The following is a 19,906-nucleotide window of genomic DNA, read 5'->3' as shown; positions in this document are numbered from 1 at the left end:
ATTTATACCAAATATTTTATATTAAAACACGAGGTGAGCAATTCTTAAGAGTTGCTATTTGGAAGCAAAAAGATAAATTACTCAAGATTAACAAACAAAATATACAAAACAAAGTGTCTTTGCTTATCAATATTCATAAAGATCCACATGTAAATCCTCTGTGATATTTCTTATTCTCCCACTCCTTGTCCTTGAAAGCTACTCTTCATATTTTAAACACAGCAAGCAATTCTGCAAACTAAACTTTTAGAAAGATGAACCTTCCAGATGGAAACCTACACAGATTCATTAAAAGATATGAAAGCATTATGAAAAGTTTTTCTTCTATGTGATAACTTCAATGATATGCAAAATACAGACATGAAACAAGTGTAAAAGAAATCTTTGATTCAATGATCATCATGATACCCAGCAGAGTGCATCCTTTTATCATGCATAACTAGAATTGGTGAGATAATGGCAACGTGCAGGAAAATCCAGTTGAAACAACAGGCTGTTCTTGAATTCCTTGCAGCAGGGAGTTCTGCTCCTGCCGATATTCATCGAAAGGACTAGAGTTGTTTATGGCAACATATGTGTGGATGTCAGTATTGTCGGATAGATGGCAATGAATCTGAAAGGCAGCAAGGTAGACAAGCCTGCATGATCAGCCCCACAGCAGATGACTGCCAACAACCACAGATGCACAAAGTTAAGTATGTGTGGACTAGTTTATACATACCAATCAACGTGTCAAGCAGAAATACACTGACTGAGCAAATGTCATGGCATAGCGGAACACTGATGCGCAGGTGTGCTGTCTGCGCACCACACGCCCCCTGTGTCAGCGGCAGTTGTACAGGAGAACTTGTGAGCAGTGGCTGTCCATGTGACAGGTGTAACATGAAACACCGTCGTGAGCTGACACCGTTCCAACGGGGTATGGTGGTCGGTGCCCGACGGATGGGAAGTGCAATTTCGGAAGTGGTGCGGGAATTCGGCTTCACACGATCAACTGTGTTCAGGGTGTATTGTGAATGGTTGAATGCGGGTGTCACCGTCCACAACAGACGAACGACCGGCCGTCCAGCCACCCTCGATGACCGTGACTGGCGACATCTGAGACTGATTGTCAATAGTGACAGGCGGGCAACCGTGCAACAAATCACGGCTCAATTCAACACAGGCCGTACTAGACACATCTCCCAGTGGACAAACCGTAGGAATGAACATGGGTTCTATGGGGTATGGGAGCCGGCGACGCACACGGGTGCCACTGTTAACCCAACGTCGTTGGGCACAACGACGCGCATTTGTCGCCAGTTACCAGGGATGGACACTGGAACAATGGCGTAACGTGATATGGTCGGACGAATCATGATTTCAACTGCACCATGCCGATGGGAGGCACCGTGTATGGCGCAGACCACATGAAGCGATGGAAACTGCCTACCTCGAAGGTGTGGTCCAGGATGCTGGTGTCTCTGTTATGGTCTGGGGTGCATTTTCCTGGTATGGAGTGGGCCTCCTAGTTGTTCTGGAAGAGACTTAGAATGGTACGTGGTATGTTGAGTTGCTCGGAGACCATCTCCACCCATTTTTGGCCTTCCAGCGCCCAGACAGTTCTGCAGTGTTTCAAGATGATAACGCGCCGCCACACCGCTCTCACGTCACCCGAGAATGGTTCCAGGAACATGCAGCGGAGGTCCAACGACTGCCATGGCCACCCAGGAGCCCCGATATGAACCCTATTGAGCATACCTGGGATGTGCTGGAACGCAGGCTCCGTGCCATGGATCCTGCACCCATGAACAGACCAGCATTGGCGGCCGCTCTGCAAACGATTTGGTGTCAGCTGCGTCCAGAGGACTACCAGGGACTTGTTGACTCACTTCCACGGCGTCTCACTGCAGTTCGCAGGGCCAGAGGAGGCTCCCCACGCTATTAGGAGACTATCCCATGAGATTTGCTAAGTCAGTATATATTGCCAAAGCAATTGGGATTTTAATTCAGTGAGTCCACCACATCATCCATGCTTTGCTTGGCTATAGGGAACTATGCACCTGATCAATGCCACAAAATGCTGACTCTTGCAATGATACAGCAGCGAAAAATGGTTTGTCAAGAACTTCTGACTCAATATGTGCTGGAAGAAGAGGACTACCTTCACCAAATTGTCACTAGTGATGAGTCGTTTGCACACCATTCTAACGCAGAAAACAAGTGACCGTCAATGGAATAATGGGACTGATATGGCAAAGTCTTCACAGCATGGCAACCCTATCAAATCTGACGTGTAATGAAAACTTTGTGGCAGGTCTGTGCCTGAATGTTGCAAAGTCATCCTGGTAAAGAAGCAGTTTTACACCATGACCATCTAAAACACAGGATGCAGTAAGGTGACTGTCCAGAACTTGCATACTGTAAGTTTTTCGCTTTTCTGAAGCTGAAAGATCATCCAAAAGTTTACAGTTCTACTTGTGATGAGGGGCTGGAAGCAGCAATGCTCATCATACTGGCAGCAGAATTGTGATTGCTTCTCTGGCAGGATGCTAAAACCGGCTCAACATTGGCGTGTGCATGGACGACTATGTTGCAAAATAAGTGACTGTGTGGCTAGAGGGTATTCTAGGCTTTACGCAGACATATAGTTGAGGGGTATCTCATAAATTGTTGAAGTTACCATGTAGGAGTCAAAACATTTCAAAATGTGCTCATATTTCTGAAAGAAGTAATAATAATAATAATAATAATAATAATAATAATAATAATAATAATAATAATAATAATAATAATAATAATAATAAAAATACCATTTTTTTGGAGACACCAAGATGCCAGAATTTTGTTCTACAGGATTTCTTTTATGTGCTGGTAAATCTACTGACATGAGGCTGACGTATTCGAACACCTTCAAATAGCACTGGACTGAGGACCTAATCCGCCAACTTGAGCGCAGAAGGCCAGCGCTCTACCACCCAAGCTACTCAGCCCAGCAAGAAGAAGAAATGAAAGTTCTGGAGATGGATGTCATTTGAGTTGCACCATTTCAAAACATGTCATCCAATTTTATTTCTTTTTTCCTCCAGAAATTGGGGAAAAAGATTTTATGACATTCAATTTAGTGTTTCTAACAAATTGACCAATTACTTTTACATCAACTGTTTGTTTTAAACCAACTTCAAGCATAAAATAAATATCTGTGTGTATTAAATGAATAATCATTTTGGATTTAAATGCAGGAGAGAACAAGTTTTATTCTGTTAAAATGGATAAGAAAAAATTGATAATGTATATTTTATAACTAGACATTTATCTGAAGGAAAAGCACATAAAATCACTTTCAGACAGGCATTATGTCGATCATCCTAATGTGAAACTTCGTGCCTGGTTCCCGCTAATAAGCATGATGAACGTCAGTCACAAAAGATGATGTCCACATTGATTATATATAGATGAGGAGAGCTCTGGTGTGTCAGTAGGCGAGGAGGATAAGACAAATTAAATCACTAGAATAAAATCTTTACACTCCATTCATAATGGAAATTGCAATATCAAGAAGGAACTGGGTGCCTGTACTGATTTTGGAATTATGGATTGGTGCCATTTAGGTACATAAATGCCTGCACTCACACTGACATCTCTAGCAAGGGCCTACAACATCACAACTGTATAACTGCCTTCCAGATCCACAGGCCTTTGCGTTATCCAACTTGCTTGGAACATAATGGGTAAATGACAGAAGAACTCTCCTTAGTCACCCTGAAATATAGAATAACTGGCTCTTGTGATCCAGGATCTTACTGACACTACAACTCACGGAATTCAATGTATTGCAGTTTCACATTGTCAAACTGCCTTTTGTCCAAACATGAGCACAGAGGAACTGGAAAGTGTTATCATCGCATCATTACCCAAACCCTATTTTGCATGCTCAACAGCAACTTCGCAGTTCTATCCCTTCTTAGCAGTTGGAATTTCTATTTTAAGTAGTGTATACTGGCTATCTCCTCCTCAAATCAAGTCTTCTTAGCCCCACAAAGTTTCCTGTCTTTCTCTCTATTCACACTAGCCAGCTGACTGTTTCTTTCTTAGTATGTTTACAAACTCTGTTCTAGCTTTCTGGCTTTCACATTCATCTGAACACAACTGATTACAGTGAGTTTTACATTTGGATTCATTATTATTGGTGGAAACACACTTTTAAATAAAAATAAAAAAGGAGGATATCTGTCCTTGTTACACATTATATATTATTTGATAGTTATTATACAATTAAAAATTACTTACCAAGGCCTGCAAGTTCTTTTCCTTGCCTTCTGGCTCTAACAGCCAATCAGCAACTTTAGGATCGTAAGTATCCCTCTCAATCTCAAAACCACAACAGTGGTAAAGTACCTTGCACTGCTCCTTGACATCAAATACTCGAAGAATATGTTTTCTATCATTACATGACACCATATTTTTCACCAGAGAGAGGCGGTCGTGTAGTGGAACTGATACAGCACCATCCCCACCTTGAAAACAAATTATAGGCAAATACCTACAATCACAGCTGTTTCTTCACTTCCAACCCTTAGACAATAGCACAATAGTAATGATAATACTATACTATTATTTAATAAAACTTCATTAAAATACAAAAATCTGAATACGAAAAAATGTATTTTTAATACGTTCATACGTTAATAAAATAAAATGTTGAAAAATAATCAGCCTTAGGAATGATATGAAATATCAGGACAGGAGGTAGAAGAGATGGAACACAACCACCATGGTAATTGGGGCAATTATTAAATGTGGATTTATTGTTACCAGTGAAAACATTACTAATGCATTTAAAATTAATAAAATATTTAAAATATAAAAGGATTCCTCTCTTCCTCTCCCCAAAAATAAATAAATAATTGATAGGCCCTACAATTCTACTTCCATGCCAAATAATTATCTACCAATAAATGGTTTATATTCAATGTAACACTATCTTTTGTTTAAAGGCTGAGGCCCTTGTCTTTCTTGGGCTGATACCTTCATTTTTCAAAGTGTTGGATCCCTTCCATTTTTTTCCCTCTGATTAGTGTTGATAGAGGATGGTTGCACAGTTGTACTTCCTCTTAAAACAATAATCACTACCACAGGCGGTGGCTAGACAGAGCAAAGGATATCCAGACTCTTAAGGATCAGTGCTGTATTGCAGTCAGAAAGCTCTATGGTCCTCAAAGACTGAGTGTGGAATGAAGTTGCTGACGGAGCCTAAGGAAATCCTATCTAGGTGGGCAGAACACTTCTCAAAGCCACTTAACATGAACAATAGTGCATAATTTACCATACTATTGTAGTTCTGCCCTATCATGGAGCTGTCAGTAGTATGGATTATCCACCAATGCTGCATGAAGTAAAAAAAATTACCTTGAGAAATCCTAAAATATGATGGTGAAGCATCTTGCAAGCCTTCCAGGATATGTGGAAGCAAATAGCTGTTCCTGATGACTCATGATTCTCTCTCATCAGTCCAATACACAAGAAAAAAGACGATGCATATAACTAATTCATATAGCAGAATATTCACTCAGCTTGCTTGGAAAAATCTTGGCAAGAGTGTTACTAAACTTCCCGGTACCTAATGGCAATACGGCTCATGTAAGAACTGTGGCACTGTTGATGCTGTTTTCCAATGCTTCAAATGTAGGTGAAAAGCCATGAGCCAAGGCACGACTTGTACATTTACTTCATCGACCTTGAGAAAGCTTTTGATCATGTAACGTATGAAGCGATATAGATAGTATTGCGAACAATTGGGTATCCTCCACATTTCTTTCAATGATGAGAAGACTGCATGAAGAGATGAAATGTAAAATCTGAGTTAATGGTGTACGATCAGGTAAGCTGAAGTCAGCTGCAGTGTGAAGCAATGTTGTATTATTGCTCCAGCTCTGTTTTCCATCTACCTTGCTCGTTATAAATGACGCATTAAAGAATGCTAACAGGGTCCATTTAAGATAAAAACTTGGGGAACTCTTCAATCTATGACAACTCGCAATCAGTAAGAAAATACCATTTAGAACAGTTAGTGCACTGATGGTTGCCGATCCAAGATAGTGTAACTAGGTTCCATGAATCATGTAACAAGTTTGGTGTCAAAAATCAGTGTTACAAAATATTGTAACGATGGCATTCAAGTTTATTCCCAAGGAGCATGAACCTCTTGAAATCTGCACTGGCGATAAGAATCTGAAGTCTGTGGAGAATTACAGTATTTAGGTAGCACTGTGACATGGAAATTAATAGCCACATTAGCGGCTGCATTTGGAAAACAAAGTTTTCCAGCTCCTGATATCCAGTTCCATATCAAACTAACTGTGAACAAGGCTGTTGTTCTCCCAACTCTCCTGTAAGTCTCAGAGACTTGGTATGGTAAGGAGAGCCCAATTTTTTTTATCATACTTCAAAAATTGACTACCACAGGCAGGACTGAACTCGCAAACATAGGATTATGAGTCAGACACTATCACCGATCTAACAAAACAGCTACAAGAAAACACTCAAGGTTAGCAATAAACTTGTCACTTTCACATGTTGCAGTCTTCACACATCAATCTCAATATCAGATCTATTTCTTCTCAGCCCCTGACATGCTTGCTCTGCTTCCCAATCTTTTCAGTGGGACAGGTATTCAAATTTGTTTTGGAGACATCAACTGTACTGTCTTGATATGGGATGGGGACAACAAAGAGAAAGCCACATAAACACAAAAACAGATTGGTAGGGAAAGTCTGGGATAAGGAGAACGCCTAGGAAACAAGATGTGAAGTTTGTCTGAGGATGGATAAGTGTGATGTAGATTGTATGTACTGTAGCCAACCCTTGCACAATTTCTCTATGGGATTGGGTATGAAATGCGATGAATTTTCATAGCAAGGTATTAAGACCACATGCCCTTCCTGACATCAACCTCATCAGAGGAGTTAATGTGATGAAATGAATGACATGACAGTAGGAAGGAAGAGGGTGAAACCCAGTGCTGGCAATGGGAGATGGCAATGTTATGAAATAGGGTATTGCCTGTGGGGGTGATGTACAGTGGGGAATTTGTGAGCCCCGTGATTGCTACAGTAGTTGTGAAGGCTCTACAGGAACCCTGAAAAGTGATGGCTAATGGGGTTCTGGTGAAGTCTTCAATGGTAGGCATGGTGGAGGAGTAGACCTTAAGAATGGTGAAGCTGATGGACTAGACAACCCACTATTGGGGTTAAATGAAGAGGGGAAACCACTGTCTTGTGACAAAAAGGGATCTTCCAAGGCTATGGCATACAATCCCTACAAAAAAAAAAAAAAAAAAAACCAGCAAGCTGGAGGCTTTAAGTGGCAGTCTCACCACCAAGATCGGGTTGCTGTGGGCTAATAACTCGCACAATCCTTGAAAGCACTAATAAAGAAACAACCAGATTGATAATAAGTTGACAACTTTTGGCATGAAACCAAAAATAAGAATTGGTTTTTGTAATGTTAAAACCTTAAGATAATGACTGAAGAAGAGTGCCTAATAATGGGAAAAAAACTTGGAATGAACTGAAGAGGCCAGCCAAGAATAGGACCAGACGGAAGTGTTTTACAGAAGCCCTATGCTTTATGAGGAGCAAAATAATTTTTTTTCTTGCTATCGGCTTTACGTCGCACCGACACAGATAGGTCTTACAGTGACGATGGGACAGGAAAGGGCTAGGACTGGGAACGAAGTGGTCGTGGCCTTAATTAAGGTACAGCCCCAGCATTTGCCTGGTGTGAAAATGGGAAACCACAGAAAACCATCTTCAGGGCTGCCGACAGTGAGGTTCGAACCTACTATCTCCCAAATACTGGATACTGGTCGCACTTAAGCGACTGCAGCTATCGAGCTCGGTGCAAAATAAATTAAGTCAAATAAAGTCAAGACACAGCTCAGGCTCAGGAGCCAAGCCGTTAAGATGGTGGACAAGTTCTGCTATCTCGGCAGTGTTGCCATTACAAATGGAGGACATCAACAGTAACATTGACAAAGCTAAAGGTGCCTTCACAACACTACATCAAATCTGGGGATCAAAGGAATTAAGCAGGAAGAACAAGCAGCCAATATTAATAAGTAATATGAAGTCAGTCCTACTCTATGGAAAAGAGACCTGGAAAATGACCAAGCACCTAACGCGTACGCTACAGGCGTTTATTTACAGACATCTGAGGAACATTCTGGGAGTAAGGTGGCCAAATGTCATCTTACTACACTCTGGGAGAAGACCAACCAAAATCCTACTAAACTGGCCTAAAAAAAAAATTACTGATGAGAACATTGGAGGCACTTGACAGGAACCGTCAGGGAAAGAGGAGATATGACAGACACAGGGTATAATGTGGCAGCAGACAGTGGAAACAGAAGGACTGGCAAGAACAGAGAGGATTTGGAGTGTAATTAAAGACCTAGCACAGAATAGGGCAAGATGGTGATCCTTTGTTACTGCCCTATGCCGCTCATGTGTTAAAGGAAATAAGTCAGTCTTACAGCACATCATCATCAAATTGTTAATAGCAGTTACTGTAGAATATGCAAAAGCAGAATTCCACAAAGGACAGGGATTACCTCATGATACGCACAAAATTAGACATCTCTTACTAGAAAAACAACATACTGAAGCAATATTGGGATGCTAAAAGAATAATGCAGTGGAATCAAGGAACTGCCATTAGAAAACAACAATAATAATATAAAGAAAAGAAAAAACTGAATTTCTCTCATAAAAGGTCCTTCCCCATGTGGACACCTGAACTCAGATACCAGAAATGAGCCTAGCTCATTAGGGGCTGAGAAGATCTCGAAGAACTGCAACTGATAAGGGGAGAAGCAGACAGCAATGTGAGGTAATGTAGAGATTGTCGTTGTCCAATTTTATTATGTTTGTCCTTATGCCTTTCCCCTGTAGCTTCCTCTATTCACACCACTGTACTGTACTTCTTTTGTTCCATTTCCAATACAAGCAGGCATTGTCAAATTGAGCAAATTAGCATTTTATAGCTACTTATAAAGATTTATTTTAAAGTATCCACATTATACAATTGCAACTGATGGAAGAAAAGGGTGTGGGGTAGCATTTGACCCAACCTTTATATATGAGGATGATTTTTAACAGACACTTAAAGTGAATCTGGAGAAATGAAATGAAATGAAATGAAATAAAATAAAATAAAATAAAATAAAATAAAATAAAATAAAATGGCGTGTGGCCTCCGGAGAGGGCTGGTGCAGGTCTTTTGATTTGACGTCCATAGGTGACCTGCATGTCATGATGAGGATGAAATGATGAAGAAGACGACACACACACACCCAGTCCCCGTGCCAGGGGAATTAACCAATTATGGTTAAAATTCCTGACCCTGCCAGGAATCGAACCCAGCACCCCTGTGACCAAAGGCCAGCACGCTAACCATTCAGCCATGGAGCCAGACAATCTGGAGAAGAACACTTCTGAACCAACAATTCTTTACCTCAAAGAAAGAGAATATAAAGATTAGGGGGCTCTAGGCTCTAGGCTCCAGGACTTCTGACCTTCAGAAAGAATAGACCAGTTGAGAATGCCAGGCATAGTTTGAGGTGAAATGTTGGGATAAACTAACCCAATTCAGTCACGGCCTACAAGCTCGAAAGATAATTTCTTCTATATTCATAGAGAAGCTGGCTGTACCTAAGCTGTTATACAAGGTTCTACACTTTTCTAATTATAATTCTCAGGATGATAAAATTATTTTTCTAGATTTTTGAGAAAAATCTGAGAGTTCAATTTTTTGGAGCTTCGTATTTTTGGATTTTCTCCTGTGTGTGAAATTTTTCTTTTAATTTTTGCTGTAACGTGATTGAAAACATTTTTTTAAAGGAATTAGTCTATGTTCAACAACCATCAAAATGTTAAGAAAACATTGTTTAATTTAACAGTTAATATCTGGTGTCTAACGGACAGCATGATACTAGTTATGAGATTCAGTAAATTATTAGAAGAATGTTACTTTGTCACTACCAGCAGTATAATTAATTAAAAATATATTAATTTAGTATAAATAAATATTGCAATAGCTTACCTTCATAATTTGGATCCAAAGATAAATAATAAGCTTCCTTATGTCCAAAGCTCACAGCTACACCAGTGACAATACGATCATCCCAAGACAGATCATGATCTGCAACATTCTCTACATGTTTCCGCTTTCTTCCCAATATTCGATTACCTATGGCAGAATTGGGCTCAGGTGGAGAATAACTTTCACAGGCAATGGCTAAAGAAACATGCTGATGGAGAGCTGACTCAGCCCAAAAGCTATCAAATATCTTCTTGTGTCCACACACGTCAATAATGTGCAATGACTGCCAGTCAGTGTCACTAGAGGAATTAGACATAGGAAAAATTAAGAAATGAAACTAATAAATAGTAGTTCAAGTAATAATGGGGAGGGAAAATTATGCAAATTATAATTATGTACTAAAAAAAAAAGCTAGTGCTCAAAAAAAGTTTTGCAAATTTTGTTTTAGTGGACTTTTAGTTAACAACTTTCACAATTTTCAGAGATGCTGTGCTGACAGAACTGTGTCCCACAGAAGTTCTTTTACATGCTAGTAAATCTACTGACACGAGGCTGATGTATTTAAGTATCTTCAAATACTGCCGGACTAAGTCAGGAGCTCAGAAGGCCAGCATTGTACTGCCTGAGCTACCCAGCCCAGCAATGCTTTACTTTGCTATGTGTATGTACACACACATTATACATTATGAAGGGTATAAGCAAAGAAAAATAACAAGCAGTCAACTATGCAAAAGAAAGAGGAATGCAAGAAAAGCACAAAGTTGGTAATATGAGATTCTGAACACAAAATTATCAAATCAGTACCATGTGTAACCATCTCAGGCCATGATGAATGCTTGAAAACGAAGTATACTCAGCACCAAAGAATCCAACTCATTTGGGGCAGATTATCTCAGTACAGAGAAAAGCAACACTATGGTGATGTCGAGAGGAGAAAGGCAAGGAAAGGACACTGTGATAATCGGAAGTTAGAGTCTGGAAATTGTGGACGCTTTAAATACCTAGGAAATGAATTAATGTAAAATGCTAGAGTGGACATGGAGATTTGCAGGAGGGTACAGCAGGGTAATGCATTCTACCAAAGTGTAAGAAAACTTGCTTGGAGCAAAGAAGTACCAAGGAAAAGTAAAGAGATAATGTACAAAATGTACTATGTACCCATACTGACTTATGCAGCTGAGACTTGGACTTTGACTAGCAGGCAAGAGAGTAGAATTCAAGCCAGTGAGATGAAATTCCTGAGAAGTATAATATGAAAGATAAGGAAAGACAAGTGAGAAATGAAGATGTTAAGGAAGGAAGTTGGGATAGGAAAGCTAAATGAGAGAGTTGGAAAGAATAAACTAAGGTGGTTTGGACATGAAGAGTCCACTGCAAAAATGATGGATGTCATTTGGACACATTTTCCCTGAAAATGAAAATATAAAAGCAAAGACTCACAATTCCAATCATAGGTATTTTAATGGTTAACTATTTAACCCATCTCATTCATAAACTAATACTGAGTATATAAACAACGAATCCAGTGACAATGACAGTGATATTTTTAGATTAAGTGCAGAATGAAAAGCGCAAAAACGTCTCACTGAAGAAGTAAGTATGTCCATTCGTAACTCTTATCTCATTTTCACGAGAAATTTAATGGTGTAAAATTAGTTGTCAAGTTTAAAATAAATGAATTAGCTTTTATAAGTCTATGTTCTATTCTTGGACAATGATAATAAAAAAATCACATGGTATAAAGTCTTTTTGAACTCAGTTATGTGGGAGTGAGATGAAGAAATCTCTGCCTTTTAGACCACAGAACTGAGCTAAATGTAACAGGTCTCTGTATTTCTCCTGAGAAATTGGTTGTTGTTCTTTATAAAGGAGACCTGAAAGGAGAAATTTGCCTGCTGCAACTTCTTGGCTCCTTGTGGGATGGACAGACCTTACGACACTTGATTCCCATGCTCCGTTGAAGGCAGATCTGTGCCGTACTAGGCGAGTGTGACCTGCTTCAAACAGTACGGGTATCTGCCGGATAGGTCTTGAGGGATGGGGGCATTTCTTTTTTAACATAAGCTCCCAAAAAGAGGTCCAGTTTCGCAGGAGTACCTGGTCTACATCGATAACTTGAAAAGGCGATGGTTTCACTTGGGCAGATTGAAACACGTGAATCCAGTCTTCTGGCAATTCTGCGTATGATTTTATGTTTATTAGGGCCATGTTACGATCACATTCGAGATAAGAATGTCCCCTATTGGGAAAGTGACTTTGATTGTGTCCAGTCTTTTTGCAACCGATACTACATAATGTAAAAACCTGAACATTGTGAGTTCTTATTCTGCCCCCCCCTGCATGAGTCACAAAAAATTTCCAGGTGTTTAACCTTAGTATCAAGTTTTGTAAAAATGAAGTTATGGAGCATTGATACAACCTCAACAGAACCCTTCCCTCCTACAGTCTCAAGGTAGCAGTAGAAAAATGATTCTGATGCTGATAAAGGAATACAATGATAGCTGTCTCCTGTAATAAACATCATTAGTAGAGATATTTGGCACGTGTAGGTTTTTCTGAAAATCCATCATGAATCTTCATTTTTCATGCTTGATTTTCTCGCATCTCTTTTCCTTGCATAAAATGTGTCAGCTGTTAGTTTGTGAACATTCTAATCTATTTCAAGCTTTCGTAGTTGTGATTCCAAATCAGCCTTTCCATCAGATTTCAAAGAACTCATCAGTAACCTTTCTTCTGTTGCCTTTTTATCAGCCAGATATTTGTCGCAAGTGCTATAGATATCACTACAAGGGTATCCAAATGATATATTCAATTTCTCATTAAATATCTTCCTATAAAATTCGTAAGATACTTCAGGTAAATTTTTGTCTTTGTACATTTCATACATCTTATGTATGTTCAAATCTTCTGGAAGGTAAATTTCGTTAGTTTTATCCCTGCTATAGTGACTAGGCCATCCCTTGACAGATGCTATATGATCTCTACAGCTTGTACAACATGTGCAGATTTCTTATCGTGTTCGTGTATATATTTACCACGCTTATCCTTTGGTGCCTGACCATGACATTTGAATGACTGCTGCAAAGTTTGTAATCTCCTACCAGTTATACCATGTATTGCAATAAATGCCTTAGCACAGACGGGAACATCAACAACAGCAGAAGTATCAATGTTTACAGGAGCTGCTCTTACCTTGTGATAATATGACAAATCATGAAAATTCGCATAATTTTCGTCTTTCCTGGGCCTGCAATTCTTAACTGGTTGAAATGTTATTAGTCTAAAATATAGGCATTTTGTTCATCATAAGACGCCATTTCATTAAACTCTTTAATTATACGTTTTCTGTCCACTTCAGATACGGTTTTAAAGCACTCAAGTCTTCTACATTCACAGTCACGCCCAGATTCATGTGAACATAATGTCATCTTTTTCATAACATCAGTCATTCTGCCATGTTTTAACCTCTTCTTTGTGTTGTTTTCACTCTTTTCTCATACATTACATCAGAATCAGTTTCAGGATTATCACTCATAGTAATATTATATTTTGCACTTAACATAATAATAAGCAAAACACAACAGGAGATGTCCACTATGCAGAAGAATGTGTCACAAACCAACTGACTTCATTATCAATAACAACACTGGAAAAGACACAATGAAGCATGGGAACAAAATGACTACCATCATTCTTGCATTGTATACTAATGACATCCAGCATTCTTGCAGTGTATACCAAATTTTCTTTTCCTCATATCTCATGGACTATCCGCAATTTTAACTTCGCCTTTTAACCAAATATTCTATGCCATATAAAGAATATAATGGCACCCTCAGCTCATTTTCGATGAAAAAGTGACATCCATCATTTTTGCAGTAGACTCTTCACATGTAAAGAGGACAGAAGAGAGTGGAATTCCAAGAAAGATGCTGGAGGCAAAGTGCAAGGGCAAGAGAACAGGAGGAAGACCTAGAATAAGGTGGATTGAATCATTGAAGAGCGGCATAAGAAGGTGAAATTCAGACTGGGTTAAGATCGTGAAGAGGAATGGTAGAAGGAATGAGGAAGATGGAGAAATGCCATAAATACCCTAACCCAGCACGAGCTGGATAAGGTGAAATGATGATGATGATGATGATGATATCTCATTTTTGGATAACAGCTTCAATCAGTTGCTGAATATTAGCAGGAGGATTAGGCAATTGCTCTCTTCAGTTCACACCATGCATGTACAACACAGTTCACATCCGCAGAATATGCCGACCACACCATCTGCTGTATACCATGCATCACAAGGAACTCTGACTCGATAAGCACGAGCATTATCATCCACTATTATAAAGTCCTCACCCAGAATGGCAGCAAATCGTGTAACTACAGGTTGGAGGATGTCCCTTTAGACCAGATCCATCGTGTTACCCCAGGTAAGCATACGTCGAGCATCATTATCACGCCCCAAAACATGACGGAACCCCTTTGGTGCTCCTCCAGGATGAAGGCTTCGTTCCATCTCTCATCAGACCATCTCCAGACTCCAATATTCCTCTTGAATGGGTACAAGCTTATGGTGGCTTCATCAGAAATGGGCATAAGCTTCCACTTTTCGTGCTGCCATGGGCTATGAGTTGTTGCCTCCCACACATGAGCTGCCCTATGGTGTGGTTTAACCCTAGAAACTGGCAACTGTCGAATATTCAACACTTTGGTCCCTGGTAGTGGCACTGTTGAATATTCGACATGTTCGTATTTCTTCTTGTAATTTCCTCATTTCTTTAACAGATGGCATGACAGTCCACTTCTTGTCATTCTCGATATCCACAGCAGCCGTGAGTTCAATTTCATTCATATTTACAACCTCTTTGGGCGCAATTTCACAGAAATAAATTAGTGCAGTTTTTTGACGATCTGTTCAGGCACCATTTCTGTAGTGTTTGTAAACAAATCTCCACGAGTTCTGCTTTGCTATTCTATTTCATTTTATTTTCTAGTTTTCCATTCAGTGCAAGTTATTTGATTGATTATATGCATTTTCAGTACAGCGTGTGCCTAAATATAGCATCTTCACTTCATTATGGAAAATTAGAAATGAAGTGGTGCAAAATTTGTTGGAAGATGATTATTAATTATTAATTTATCCAATGTTCCTCTGAATGATGACGAAAAATCAATTTTAGCCAAAGGTCCTAATCACAATTGGCCTAATCTTAATATGCTTGACACCTTTACTACTAAGATCTTAGAATCTGAACTAGCCATCAGTAAATTACCCCTTGAAGAATAGGATAAAGTTAGATTCGAAGTAAAACGTAAAATTAACGACATTCATAACACAAGTATGAACCCCAACATCCCTATCGGCAATAAAGAATCAATCATTGATCAAAAGTGATTACGCGGTCTTAAAAAGAAGATTTCTGATAATAATCTTATTGTCACTAAGGCTGACAAGGGCAATACCACCGTTATAATGGAAAGAAATGAATATATTGATAAGACTAAAGATTCCTTTTCTGACAGTTCGTTCACTGTTGTTAAAAAAGACCCTACTCAAAAAATCCAACGCCTACTTAAACAAACTCTTAAAAATACTTCATTCCTTTTAACAACAAGAAAAAACTAAATTTATTAGCATGAATCCAAGCCTTCCGACCGCTAAAGCCCTTCCTAAGATACACAAACCCGGCGTCCATATCCGCTCAATCATCAATTACAGATCAAATCCTCTTTACAATGCTTCTCAATTCATTCAAAAGTTTCTAAGAAGATATCATTTTTTATCTAAAAAATCTATTAAAAATACTACAGTTGATCGAGAATCTTATTAAATTTCATATCCAACCTAATAATTCCCTTCACTTGTTCGACGTTGTTAATATGTATCCTAGTATTTAAACCTCTAAATTATACCCTATCATTGAAAACAATTTAAGTAAATATAGCCACTTGAGTGCTTTGGAAATACAAAATTTTATGTCTATCCTGAAATTGGTTTTAAATAATAACTATTTCACTTTCGACGGTATTATCTATCAGCAGGAGGGTTTGGCCATGGGATCGCCGGCTTCGGGCATCTTAGCTGAAATCTACTTGGATTTTTTGGAACATACTAAAATTGATAATAATAATAATAATAATAATAATAATAATAATAATAATAATAATAATAATAATAATAATAATAATAATAATAATAACTTCAATAATATTCTTTTTTGGGCTAGATATGTGGATGATACTTTAGTAATCCTAGATGAAAGCACAACAGATGCTGCTTCCACTCTTGTCAACCTTAATAATATTGACCCGCACATAAAATTTACGCTCGAATCTGAATATGAACAAAGCATAATTTTTTTAGACTTAACCATCATTAGGCAACTGTATTCCTTAAAATTCAATATCTTCAGAAAGCCTACCCAAACATCTTCCACTATTTGTCAAGATTCCTCTCATCCACAAATCCATAAAAGAGCAGCTTATAATAGTATGGTTCATCGAGCCTATACTGTCCCAATGACCGAAAGTGATCTTAAAAAAGAACTGAACAATATCCGTATGATTGCTAAACTCAATGGATACAATAGTTCTTTCACTGAAGGTATTATCAATAAATACAAACATCGTCCTATAACCACTCTGAAAAAACAAAAGTTTCTTTATTTTCTACCTTTACGTTCAATAAAGATATTTATAAGGTCACTAACGTTTTTAAAAAACATGATGTTAAAATCTCCTTCAGAACCAACAATAATAATGCTAAAGTCTTACACAACTCATCATCTGTTAATAGAACTGATTGTTTTTCAAAATCCAGTGTATATAGGGTAAAATGCAACAGCTGCAATTTTTCTTATATTGGACAAACAGGAAGAAGCTTTAAAATACGATACTTGGAACATGCCAATGCCCTAAAACACAATAAATTTTCTGCAGTTGGTCAACACATGAATGATTATAAAAATAAATTTACAGACATTAAACATGATATGGTAATTCTCAAAAGTATGAATAAAGGACCCCTCCTTAACATAACAGAGAACTGCTTTATAAATCTAGACCAATATTTTAATCCAAACTTCAATCTTAATGACATTTCCGAAAAATCGAACATTCTTTTTGACCTGCTCATTCAGCTTTTCAGACAATCAAAATCAAATATTAAAGGTCCGATTTTTCATTCTATTTATAGTACTTTTCTTAAACAATCTTCCATATTCCCACATCCCTCAGCCCCACCTTAATATCCTCTCCCTTTTTTCTCCTTCCGTTCTTTTTCTCCCTTCACCTCCTCAAGATTTCCTTTGAACCTCATCCACCCCCATTTCTCTCTTCAGCTTATTACAACACGCGTTAATTCCCTTATGACATATTTTATTTAAATATTTTCTTCTACCTGACCAAATTTCTTTCTTTCTTTCTTTCCTTGCTGTCATTTATTCAGAGTCAAATGTATGGTCTGCATTGAACTGCGAATTTCTATCCACCTTCATTTAACTCCATATATGTTAATCCTCCTCGCGTAACATCCATCGTCCTTCAGGATTCTAGAAACAGAAGAGCTTTCTTCTAGCATCTTACTTCGCATCGACATTTATTTCAAGTTCATAAAAAATCTTGAGAAGACAATGTTATGATACTGTAATTTCAACTGATCTCTGAATGAACAGCAGCATCGCTTGAAAACCAACCTTTTTCAATTTCCATGACCAACAACTTAAGGATTACTTTTACAACTTGTTACTTTTATACGGCACGCGTACGAGACCTTTTTATGGATCTCTATTTTTTAACATAATGTAGCGCATCTCTGGATTCTTAAGCCTCCAGGCGCAACAATTACCTTCCTTCAAGTTCCAAAAAAATGAAGAGCCTTTCCAGCATCCATGTGTTTTTACGTCTATGAATACCTTAAAAAACGACGTAACATCATCTCAGTTGTTCTTCGAATATACAGCAGCAAATTTAAGAATCCAGCATATGTTGATTTCCTTGACCAACAACTGAAAAATTTCCACCCCTATCAACTTTTAATGCTATGCGGCGCACTGGTCTTTAATCATAAATAGACGGCGTGACTTCGGTTCAGTGGTTCTTCAATTCAATTCAGCATGTTCTAATCTCCTTATCCAGCAACTCAAAAATTATTTTCTATAACATCCTTTTAGTATGCACTGGACTTATTATGAATCTCTTTCAGAGAGTTATTTTTTAACATAGTGCTGCACAATATCCCACATGGTATGTACTTTTACGAAACCTTACATGTCTTTACATTGTTTAATTTCTTCGGTATTTGTGTTTTAATTTTGCTTTAGGCTGATGATGACCTAGTACTAGGTCGAAACTAGTCCCTAATCATTTATGTAATTTAAACTATTTACATTTTGTATTGAAAAGGTGGACCCAAATAATACATTAATTTACTCTATTGTAATCACAGTTCAATACGGATCAATCATTATGAAACTTATTTCATTTAATTTACTTACAAAGGTATCCTTCTGGTGATGGTATCTTAAACTGTTGAAAATAACTTCTAAATTTACCATGTCCAGTCAAAAACTGTTGAAAATAACTTCTAAATTTTCTATGTCCAATCAAAAACTGTGCAAGTATAAAAGTGGGTTCCAAGAATTTTGAGATTAAATGCATATGAACGGCTGGAAGGAACAACTCCCGCCTGACATATACCTTCATGCTATTTGTCCATACAGAGTTCCAACTCTCTTCCAACATTATTAACACAAATATTAATGCTAGATTTCATTTTATTAGTTTACTATTTCAAAATTTAGCCTGCCTGGTGGCCATGATCGTTAAGGCGCTTAAGTCTAAACGGTCTGACACTGTGGTTAGCTGGTTCAAGTTGGTCGAAAAAGGGTAGGAGAGGTGGTGGTATACAATTTCTAATCATTAGATTGCGTGCCAAAAGCCTGGATTAAATTCCAAACCTCTCTGTAGTGCTCACATGGAGTGAGGCGTATGACACTGTCGACAGTGATTCGTCGATCGGATGGAGATGTTAAGCCTTGAGCAGACCGCTTGGTGCTATTCGACAGGAGTAGGCTATGTGGTGGCACTGGGTTTCACCCTCTCCCTACAATCCCGTCGCGTCATTCATTTCATCTCATTAACTCCTCTGATGAGGTTGACGTCAGGGAGGGCATCCGGTCATGAAAAACCGCCACGATAGATTCAGCTAACCTCATACCCAACCCCGTAGAGGAACGGGAAAAGGGTTGGACAAACACTATTACAAAATTTGCTACAATGATGAAGCTTACCATCTCTTATACTATTTGTTAAAATCAGCAATGCTTTTAGGCAAGATACAATTAAATCATCTGAGTAGAGGTGTGCATAAGATTGTATGGCACTTAAGATTTGAAACCTATCTTACGGACTTAGGCCTACACATGAGAAAACACAAGCAGTGCGTTATGATTAAATGAAAAGTAACAGATTCAATAACTAATTACAGAATCCCACTAATGATAAAAATAACTCCTCAAAAGACCATGAGGAAACAGAAGAATTTTGGGACCTATTGGACCAGACCATAGATAACATCCCCAAACACCATGTAAAATTATTAATAGGTGATTTCAACGCTCAACTAGGTAGAGAAAGAAAATACCGTGACATCATCAGAAAATGGCCAGCACACAAGAAAACAAATAAAAACGGAGAGAGACTAGTTGACCTGTGTAGAAACCATAATTTAATCTCAAAATCTATACGTTTTAAGAGGAAACCTCAAAAACTCAAAACATGGAAACACCCTGACTACACTAAAGAAGAATGGCAACTGGATCACATCTGC

At 38.3% G+C, this 19,906-nt stretch overlaps 1 protein-coding gene across 1 annotated transcript in view; it reads right to left on the bottom strand.

Annotated features, from left to right (window-relative positions):
* Positions 1-19,906, bottom strand: part of PolQ (DNA polymerase theta) — a 173,212-nt gene that overhangs the window by 47,114 nt on the left and 106,192 nt on the right. Inside the window, exons 18-19 of the mRNA XM_068229095.1 lie at positions 10,081-10,379; positions 4,270-4,496 (exon numbers count right to left, since the gene is read on the bottom strand). Coding sequence (XP_068085196.1) covers positions 4,270-4,496; positions 10,081-10,379 — 526 coding nt within the window. The remainder of the gene's footprint in view (positions 1-4,269; positions 4,497-10,080; positions 10,380-19,906) is intronic.

The sequence above is a fragment of the Anabrus simplex genome, chromosome 8 (assembly GCF_040414725.1).
Source record: "Anabrus simplex isolate iqAnaSimp1 chromosome 8, ASM4041472v1, whole genome shotgun sequence".
In the NCBI taxonomy this organism is placed as follows: domain Eukaryota; kingdom Metazoa; phylum Arthropoda; class Insecta; order Orthoptera; family Tettigoniidae; genus Anabrus; species Anabrus simplex.
The sequence above is the reverse complement of the archived record's forward strand: the minus strand, read 5'-3'. Positions and strand labels throughout refer to the sequence as shown.